At 44.4% G+C, this 10,118-nt stretch overlaps 1 protein-coding gene across 1 annotated transcript; it reads left to right on the forward strand.

Annotated features, from left to right (window-relative positions):
- The first annotated feature begins 4,195 nt into the window (after nucleotides 1-4,195).
- On the forward strand, nucleotides 4,196-9,579 carry LOC131478574 (doublesex- and mab-3-related transcription factor C1-like). The gene is made up of 7 exons (XM_058658855.1): nucleotides 4,196-4,278; nucleotides 6,331-6,466; nucleotides 6,773-6,831; nucleotides 7,108-7,244; nucleotides 8,083-8,143; nucleotides 8,332-8,485; nucleotides 9,447-9,579. The coding sequence occupies exons 2-7, from the start codon at nucleotides 6,403-6,405 to the stop codon at nucleotides 9,539-9,541; spliced, it is 570 nt and encodes a 189-aa protein (XP_058514838.1). The 5' UTR covers nucleotides 4,196-4,278; nucleotides 6,331-6,402; the 3' UTR covers nucleotides 9,542-9,579.
- The last annotated feature ends 539 nt before the right edge of the window (nucleotides 9,580-10,118 follow it).

The following is a 10,118-nucleotide window of genomic DNA, read 5'->3' on the forward strand; positions in this document are numbered from 1 at the left end:
TCAACATAGTCCTAGAGGTACTCGCTGAGGCCATAAGACAAGAAAAAGATGAGAGGAATCCAAATGGGAAACGAAGAAGTCAAACTCTCACTATATGCAGATGATATGATTCTTTATGTAGAAGAGCCAAGAGACTCAATACAGAGACTGCTAGAACTTGTACGAGAGTTTGGTAGAGTGGCAGGGTACAAAATTAATGAACAAAAATCAACAGCCATAGTGTATGCGAACAGCCCCAAGATGGAAAAACACTTAAACAGCAAGATACCATTCAAAATAACAGAGAAAAGTATGAAATATCTGGGAATAAATCTAACCAAAAATGTAGGAGACTTATTCGAAGAAAACTACAAACTACTTAAAAAAGAAATTGAACAAGACCTCAAAAGATGGAGTAACATCCCATGCTCCTGGATAGGTAAAATCAATATCATTAAAATGTCTATACTGCCAAAAGCAATATATACATTCAATGCAATCCCAATCAAATTGCCAAAAACATTCTTCATGGAACTGGAAACAATGATCCAAAAGTTCATCTGGAAGCACAAAAAACCACGGATAGCTAGAACCATCCTGAAGAACAGGAAGTTAGCAGGGGGAATCACAGTTCCGGACCTCTGGACATACTATAGGGCAGTGGTTATCAAAACAGCGTGGTACTGGCACAAAGATAGAGAGGAAGATCAATGGAGCAGAATAGAAACACCAGAAGGAAACCCACACAGATACAGCCAAGTAATCTTTGACAAAAAGACAAACGACAATCCAGGCAAATGGGAAGGTCTGTTCAATAAATGCTGTTGAGACAACTGGTTAATAGCCTGCAGAAACAAAAAAATAGATCCACATCTCTCACCATACACTAAGATCAGATCTAAATGGATAACAGATCTAAACCTACATCCAGAAACCTTCAAACTTTGGGAAGAAAATGTTGGAAACACACTGGAACACTTAGGGGTAGGCCCTCACTTCCTAAAAAAGACTCCAAATGCAGTAGAAATCGAGACCAAAATAAACAATTGGGACCTCATCAAACTAAGAAGCTTCTGTACAGCTAGAGAAACAATCAACAAAGTAAAAAGGCAACCCACAGAATGGGAGAAGATCTTTGCACACGACATAGGTGATAGAGGGCTGATCTCCAGAATATACAAAGAGCTACAAAACAACCAAAATGTCAAAACAAACAAGCCACTCAAGAAATGGGCACGGGAAATGGGCAAACACTTCACAAAGGAACAAACCCAAATGGCAAATAAACATATGAAAAAATGCTCAAGTTCCCTGGCAATAAGGGAAATCCAAATTAAAACATCAATGAGGTACCACCTAACGCCAGTAAGACTGGCCCACATGAATAAAAGCACCAACAACACTTGTTGGCGAGGTTGCGGGGAAAAGGGATCCCTACTCCACTGCTGGTGGGGCTGCAGGCTGGTACAGCCTCTATGGAAATCAGTATGGAGAATATTCAAACAACTCAAATTCAACATACCGTATGATCCAGGAATAGCACTCCTAGGAATATATCCAGAACAATTGTTTTATGAGAAACCAACATGCACTCCTATGCTCATAGCAGCACAATCAGTAATTGCAAAAACATGGCAGCAACCAAAATGCCCATCAACAGAGGATTGGATAAGAAAGCTATGGTTCATCTACTCCATGGAATACTACTCAGCTATTAAAAAAAACAAAATGCAGTTCTTTGTGGCCAAATGGGCCAAACTGGAAACCATAATGCTAAGGGAAATGAGCCAATCACAAAAGGTTAAATACCACATGTTTGCCTTAATTTAAGATGATATAATGTTATGTATAACATGTTATGTTTTGAATGTTATATGTTGTGTATAAACTAAATTGAAGTATAGGTGAGGTGGTCACAGAAGGTGGCTGGGAACTCGCATTTACTTTCAACATGTTGGTTACTCATTACTATGTCAATTAATTCCATAATGATGTAAATTTTTGCTGATGGTATGATGGAACTTTCAATTGACTGGGATAATACTCTGTTAGCTCTGTCTTCAGACCAGAGAGGGTATACCTAAGAAGACGTTGAACTTGACTGGACAATAAGATGCTGGACTCTATGTTTGGTGTATGCTTGCAATGGGGGAATCTCAACTGAACTTGAGCTGTGGTTATGCAACAAGGTGGAGGAATCCACCATGGTGGGAGGGTTTGGGGAGGGGTGGGAGAACCCAAGTATCTATGTAACTGTGTCACATAATACAATGTAATTAATGAAGTTAAACAATAAAAAAAAAGAGTAAAAAAAAATCCATGGAAATACCAACTCTAAAATAAGCTCCTCCCACTATGAGTCACACCCCACTTGTCCTGTACCTGTGGTTCCCACCTTGGCTGTCCTCCCAGGATATAGGAATGAGGCTATAGGAAAGATGGCATTGCATACCTGAGCCTGGTCCCAATTTACCTTGTGATTAAAAACCATGGACATATAAGGACAGCACATTCCCATAGCAGGCCTTGTTTAAACAAGTCTTTCTTCTGTTTTTGCCTGGGGACTTCCTGAGATAATGGGAAGGAGTGCTTGTGTCTTTCTGTGTCCTAGTTAGGTTTCCTTGATGAAAAGCACATCCACTACCTTTTTGCATTGTTCTGTCAACTCTCTCTGTTTTATAGCATTTGAGAGGGCCCCTCCAGGTTTCTGAGCTAAAGGAGCAGTCATGCTCTTCATCTCATCCTGAACATCTGCAGATATTCTGTTACAGTACACTGAGGCAACCTAAGCAAGGCAGGGGTCCCTATGTTTCTGAAAACACAGGAGCTGTAGTTGGCCCTGAGGCCATTTAATAGAGTGGGCTTTGCTAGATTGCAAGAGCAATTCTCTTCTGGAGTGCAGGAGTTGAAGACTTTAGAATCCATTCGTTCTTCCTCCACCTGGAACTCTGCCTCTATAGAAGCAATGCCTAGTGTTTTTCAGATAGGTAGACTTTGCATGGCTAGAGGAATGGGCCAAGATTACTGTCTGCTTCCTACCTGTAAGGACCACATGGGGATGGAACTGTCTACTGTGGACACTCCACTGTTGCTTGGCTATACTCAATAGCCACCACAGCTCAGGGACGAGCAGGTCGGCCTCAAGCACATCTCAATAGATTTACAGGGCAGAGGGAGAGGCCAGCTCCCTCCCTCTGTAGCCCCTTAAATGCAAAGCCTCCAAACTCAGTTCACTGGAGACAGGGCTCAGGTGTCAAGGGACACCTCATTTATCACAAAGCAAAAGCAGTGGAACATTCCCACACTTAATTCAGGCCCAGTGAAAGAGGCAGTGGGCAGCCCAGGGGTCCTGGGTAGCATTGCGTGTGGTTGTCTTCGTGGCTGAGTATGCAGTACTCCTGTGTAAGTTCTTGAATGTTCGGGATCCTCCCCTGTGAAGGAAAGTGGAGAGATATGTGGGCCCTTGGCAGCCCTGCAGCACTCAGGGTAGACCTGGCATTCTCTTGGTGTGGCAGCAATTGAGGTGGGTGGCTTAGCTGTCAGCAGTGAGAGAGGGAGGGGCTGGCCATGAGTTCTCACCTGCAGCATTCGGTTAAAATGGCCAGGACCTTTTGGAACCAGCTCCTCCAAGACCCTTCCAGAAAAGAAGGCTCCCTGGGTCAGCCTGTACCACAGGAAAGATGCTGTGTGGTGTCAAATGAAGCTGACACATTCTCAGGGCCTTTTTTCAAACCTTTCACACCCTGTGAGTTAGAGTCAAGAACCACACACGATGGACCCTGCCCTCCCCCAGCATCTACCACCTCATGCCACAACTGTGTTTTTGCATATTGACACTGCTTCAGGGACAGGGGATTTAACAGTGCCCAGCGCAGACCTGACTCAATGCCCTGTAAAATACTTTGGGACCATGATGGAAACCAGATCAGCAGCAAGTGGAAGGAGCAAAGTGAAGATCGGGTTTCCAGTGTGTGTACTGTGGTGGGAGTGAACACTGGAATCTCCTTGAAAAGAGCTGAGAACTTCTCACTGTGCTGGGTGCAAACAGGCCTGCCCCAGGCCCTGACCCCTTCCACAGCCCCTCCTTCTCTGTCCAAGCCCCAGCTTTCCTCCCCTCTGCAGCCCAGTACCTTGAGCTCATCAAATGGATACTTTTCTGGCATTTGACCTTCCCGCTGTTCCTGAGTCTCTTACTCCCAACATCCAACCTGTTTTTCTTTTCTTCATTCACTTGGCCCTCCCAGCAGGCTGAAGACAGGTTTCTTCCTGCTCCACAAAGCTGAGGTGTTTGGACTGACGGTGAGTTGCTATTTGGGGGGGATACCACAGATAGGAATGACTGTGTGGGCCCCCTCCTCAAGTTGCATCACAAGACTTTGTCCCTCAAAGATGTGGGGAGGTGTTGGGGTCCTAAAGATTCATCAAAGCAGGCAGGGTGAGGGAGGTGATGGCATCCAGAGTCCAGACTGACAGTAGAGATTTGCGTCTTAAAAGGTGGTGTGCAATGTCAGGTCTGTGAGAGGGGTCATATGTGGTGGATGCTGGATGGGCAGTTTGGGACCCGGAGGGTATGCACACTGTGGGAGCTATGGAAGGGGTTTTGGCCTGGGCTGAGAGTAGAACAGCACACGTTAAAGGTCTGTGTCTTCCAGCCACACTTTATCAAACTTCATAGTGCAAACTTGGGTTTGAAATAATACTGCCGGTTTGTGTCCCCTGTGCATTAGCCCAATTGTGGTGTCTGCAGCACTGACATCAAGAAAACTCCCTGCAGGCAGCACAGTTCCCTGAGGGGAAGAGAAATAGGTGTTTCTCCCTACCACTTGCCCCGAGTCTTTTGGGTTTCATGTAAGAGTACTTTGGAAAAAGTAGTCCCCACAGATCCCTGAGGACATGATGTTTATCCTTGTGAGCCCATCATGGACTGTACCCCCATGAGAATCCATTGCTACTTCACCCATTTTTGCTAATGGAGCTGGCGGTGGGTGGGCAGGGTGGGAGAGAAGGGGGAGTGGGGAGCAGAACACAGCAGAGAGTGATGGAAGGAAACTTTTAGGTTATGGAAGGGTTGCTGAGGGGCAACAACCCAGGCTTGGGAGTTGAAATAGGGAGGCCTTGTCAGAGGAGATATGTCTGAGTTGAGTGTGGAGAAAAGAGAGTTCATCACACGTTGAACCCAATATGATGCTTTGAAAGATGGGGTCTTGTTTTCCATTCTGGCTGTTAGGAACTTCTATTATAAAATTAGGAACATGACTCCCTGGACTGCTGAACCCTGAATTTTTGAGTTTCTCAAATATGTCAAGGTGTGTGCTTAAGTTAAACACACTGAGAGAGTGAAGTGTTGGCATACGAACAGACACATCTGTATATACAACAGACCAAGGGCTCAGAATGTAAGACACACAATTATGGATCTGTATGTTTATGATGTCAACAAATTTCTTGTCAGGGGCTGAATCCATTCCTGAGTGAAAAACTCTGCCATAGCAATGTGGGAAGGTGGCAAGATCATATGCTGGATATAGGACATACTGAAGACTAATATAATCCAGTGCAGGGGTATAAACCCATGTATAGGATGTGTAAGGAGTGCATGAATGCAGGAGCTTAGGAAGACAATTGTTAATGTGGATGCCAGGAAAGGTCATTGTGTCTGGCAGCAAAGCACAGGGCATCCATCAGAATGTGATCCAATCAGTAGTGATTATTGAAGGAGTCTAGGAGTGTAGCTAAGTGCCTAAAAGGGGATTCACATATGGCAGGTTTAAATGGAAGAAGAGCGAAGAACAGATCAAGTATGTGTATGATATCCATGCCAGGAGATTCAGTAGAGGAGGGCATGCATGAGTGGAGGTCCTGGGGAGAATGCTCCAGGAGCAATGAGGTTTGTGGAGTAGGAATAGCTTAGGCAAAGCCATGTTGATCAAAGGGCGAAGTGTGATAGGGTTGCTGAGCATCATGGAACCAAATCTAGAAAACCTGCACAGGGTTTTCCAAGTGCAGAGGAAGGATGGTGACATAGAGATTCTGTTGCCATTCTGACCTCTATTGTTGACTCTAGACCCTTGGAACCCCAAGAAATTCCTTCTGGGCTCAAATGTACCCACCTTCAAATATGCCACGTTGTGTCAGATTGGAAGCCCACAAGGTCTGTCAAGAAAAGCTGTAGGTCTATGTGATTGCTGTCACAACCACGGCATCACTACCCGAAACCTGGATCAAGAACATATCTGCCAGTCCCAGGCCTGTCAGTGTCGCAAATTATATTTTCTCATGAGCATTAAGTCTGTCAAGGGGAGGGGCAGGTCTTATCTAAATGTAACCTTGATCCATAATCTCTCACTATAGGGATCTTCAGAAGGTCTTGCCTGCTGCAACTACCGCAAGGGCTCACAGCTGGGTTCTGGACTGATACAGAACATGGCTATTGCTCCTGGGGCTCCAATCTACGTCAAGAATATGTCTATGGGAACAGGAGTCCAAAGTGAGTGTTTGGCCATGGAGTGGACCTGTGCTAGGGAGAAGGAAACATGAGTAGTTAGGTCACTGGTCAGGACACTGCATTTTGATCTGGGCATGGACAATCTACTGGTTGACTCTTAGCTTGCCCAAGTATAAAATTTTGTCAATATGATCAGCTAAGTATAAAGTCCTGAGGAGTTGGAGTGGAGGAGAAATTTTCCATGGTGAGATGAGAGCACAATTGGGGCTGTAATAGAGAAGACATGGGGTTGATGATGTGATGGGTAGCAAGTAGAGGCTGACCAAAATGGTCCCTGGTCTTTCATAGCTGGGAAGGTGAACATCATACCCCAGACGCAGGTGTATCCTTGCTACATCTCCAATCCGGTAAGGAGTCTGTTGCCAATGGGGGAGGCTCCCATTCATCCAATGTCCACATCCTTTTTCCCAAAGAAATGGGACCCTAACATCCATTTGCCATGTGAAATCATATAAAATCTCTTCTCCCTGGGGCTCAATTTCCCCTACTGAAAAAGGCAAGTTCAACTGCTTGATCTTGAAGGTCTTCAAAGTAGTGACTTCTGTCTTCATTCCCAAACACACACTTTCTCTGTCCTGGTCAGCCTCACACCTGACTGCAGCTTGTGCTCTCTGACCTTGCAGGGGATACAACCAGGGGTGCTGCTATTGACCCAGCCTTCAGAAGCTGTATTTCTGCCCTATACTCCTGTGACTACTGAGCCACAATTGCTAGTTTCTATTTCTGGACAGCCTCAGGTGACCCATATCCTGCCTGGCACGTGAGTAGAATGCCAGCTACAAACTAGTTGTGCCCTGTGTTGTCATGTGTCCAACCTTGTGCTTGATGCTAGGAGTGGGAAGAAGCAGATTAGAAGGAGGTAGAAGAAAATGAACAATTGGAAGTTTTAGAAATGTATGTTAGACTAAGGTGTAAAGTCAGAGGTCCCCTTGCTGTACCTTTAACTGTTTGTGAGACATTGAGTTACATTTCTTACCCTCTGTTTCTCTGCCTATGCTCTGGATACCACACTGTACATACAAAACATCAAAGAGAGGATAAACAAGTGACCTGCTACATAGTCAGTCTCCAACAAAGAGGGAAGTTGTTCTATATGAACCAGATTTTGATAAGCTAGCAGGTGCATGTTACAAGGCAGAGCCATAATAGAAAATTCCATCATGATCTTGGGAAATCACAGACCCATTAGAACAAGATTCCTGTAGGTGAACCAAGCTCTTCCTTCAATGCCTATTGGGATAGGGTAACATGGAGATAAGAACCAGTCCTGGAAGAGGGACAATAATCACATCTCTCCCGAGACTTCATAAATTAAAACATTGCCACCAGTACGTTTCTATCATCGTCCCCCATGATTTAGTGATAGAAACACTGGTGGGAGTTGTTATTTCACGAGAGAAACACAAAATAGGTGGGGGATAAAAAACTGATGGAATAGGAGGAGAGATTTTCCTAAGCCATGATCACATTATTGGTGGACCTTTGGATTGCCACATGCAGACAAGGAGAAACAGAACACTGCCCCACATTCTGTCTACTAGTGCTACGTGAATTTCTAGAGATATTAATATCCTGGCCTCTCTTTTCCTTGTTTTCAGATGCACAAATTTGATCCTCCAGCCCTGTGCCACTGCTGATACTCTTCTACTGCAACCACAGGTTCTGAGAAAGGAGTGGGTCCAGAAACTGGGAGGAGCTCAGCTTAATGGAGGGAAAGAAAAAGCCAACTTTGGTGGGAGGCATGGTGGGAGGTGGTTGGAGGGGATGATGTGGTTGAAGAGACACTTGTCCTATTGGGAGGAGGTGTGGCTTTCCAGCACTGTTCTCTGATGACCTTTCGTTTACAGGTATCCCAAGCTTCTGATCAGACCTCTGAGCAGGCATCAACTACTGACTCCGAGTGGCAGCAGAAGCTTGAGGCTGCTGAAGCACTGCTGGCCCTGAGAAACTCAAGCCCAGCACCTGACTACATGTCTCTGGAGCAGCCCTGTGGCCAACCAGGTAGTCAGCTCCTTGAAAGGGAAGCCCAGGGTGTGGATAATTGAGAGTGGGCTATGGGTGAGCTAGATAACCAGCTGCCAGATGGTTCTGTCAGGGAAATTAAGATCATGAATTGATCTTCCTCAATGCTGGGCACTACAGATTCTCACTGTGACTTTTGACATGGCACTTGAACATTGCCCAATGAATTTGAGAATATGAACCTTATATTTTGTGACAAGAGTCCTGTGTCCTCATGTCCAGCAACAAGGAAACTGAGAATCTGATAGTGGCGGGGGCTTATTCTATGCCATGCAGCATGAAATCAGGCTCTTGATCTCAGTATAGAGCTTTCTCACTATACCACTGGGGTCTGATGTGGCTTGGACAGGACACAGAGAGGTGCAAAAGGCTTGATCTGGAGGAATCTGATCTCGGTCTTTAATGTCTTTTTGTCCAATCTCCATATGAAACTTAGCTGCCTTCCCACATGGTTTTGTGCATCCAAACCACAGTGCTCTGTCTCTAGAAGATGATCTGCAGGAACTCTGTGAGGGAGAAGTATCCTGGGATGTTGTTGAGCAGGACTGGATATCCTCAGGCAAGAATAGTGGGTGGAGCCTGGTGTGTGAGTGAAGCAACAGATCTGCAGGAACTGCTGAAATAGAAGGTCACAGGCTGCAAAGGTTATCAGTTGTGAAGTTGGGATGTCTTACCAGCCACTTTAGCTGGTGTAGAACCAGAGTTTGTTTCTGAGCTAGAGCAGGAGTATTTCAAAATTTTTGGTTTGACAGAAAGGCATTTGGCTGCTGTCATAAATGGGGTAAGGCAGGTAAGACTGAGATGAGGAAAATGAAGTTCCAAAGCCGGTGCAGTTATCAACAGTGATAACTCTATGATGAAGCTGGAAAACAAAACAGAAAGCTCTAGCAGTGTGTATGTTCATGTGACCTGGCTCTTAATCTGTCCTTTCTATCTATAGTTCCTGCAGGAAATACAACACACCAGCCTCAAGTTTCTACTGTGTGCCCCAGGCCAGTCACCTCTAACTCACCACATGGTGGGAGCTCTCTCTGAATTGGGACCACAGAGGATAAGGCATACTCAAAGCACTGCTTATTGCAAAATGATTAGTGCTAAATGCTGAACATTATTTGTTAGATACTACATGTATTTCACATGTATTCACTTGCAGACATTTACTAATAAGTGGGAGCAATACCTTACTCTTTTGGATACTTGGATCCTCTTTTTTTTCTTGCTAAAAGAATTATATAGCCTAAGAAGATGAATATTTAGTGGGATTTGTAATGATTTTTCTTGCAACTGGGTAGCCTGTACACTCATGTATATATTCAGACATGCATAAACATGACACTGGCTGCACTTTGTGTGTACGTTTGTGGGTGTGAACAGATAATAAAGTCTTATGACAAGACACCAAGATGTTAATCACTTCAGAGTGGGATCACTTTATTTTTTTTTAATATTTCATAGGGATTTTAATAAAAATATATTTACAAATGTTTATTTCATACATCTCTTACAGCTATAACATTTCAGAACAACTAGAAATATGACATATATATAAAATACTTAAAGTTGTCAATGATAAATTCAGTGGTGATGAAAAAATCTACATAGATAACAATAG

This window comes from Ochotona princeps, chromosome X (assembly GCF_030435755.1).
Source record: "Ochotona princeps isolate mOchPri1 chromosome X, mOchPri1.hap1, whole genome shotgun sequence".
Taxonomy (NCBI): domain Eukaryota; kingdom Metazoa; phylum Chordata; class Mammalia; order Lagomorpha; family Ochotonidae; genus Ochotona; species Ochotona princeps.

What these genes read in the sequence shown, in the direction of transcription:
- LOC131478574 (XM_058658855.1), top strand. Translation starts at nt 6,403, where the DNA reads ATGGCTATTGCTCCTGGGGCTCCAATCTACGTCAAGAATATGTCTATG. An exon ending in ACCCATATCCTGCCTGGCAC is followed by an intron (nt 7,245 to 8,082) that starts GTGAGTAGAATG and finishes CCTTGTTTTCAG; the next exon opens with ATGCACAAATTTGATCCTCC. An exon ending in GCAGCCCTGTGGCCAACCAG is followed by an intron (nt 8,486 to 9,446) that starts GTAGTCAGCTCC and finishes TTCTATCTATAG; the next exon opens with TTCCTGCAGGAAATACAACA.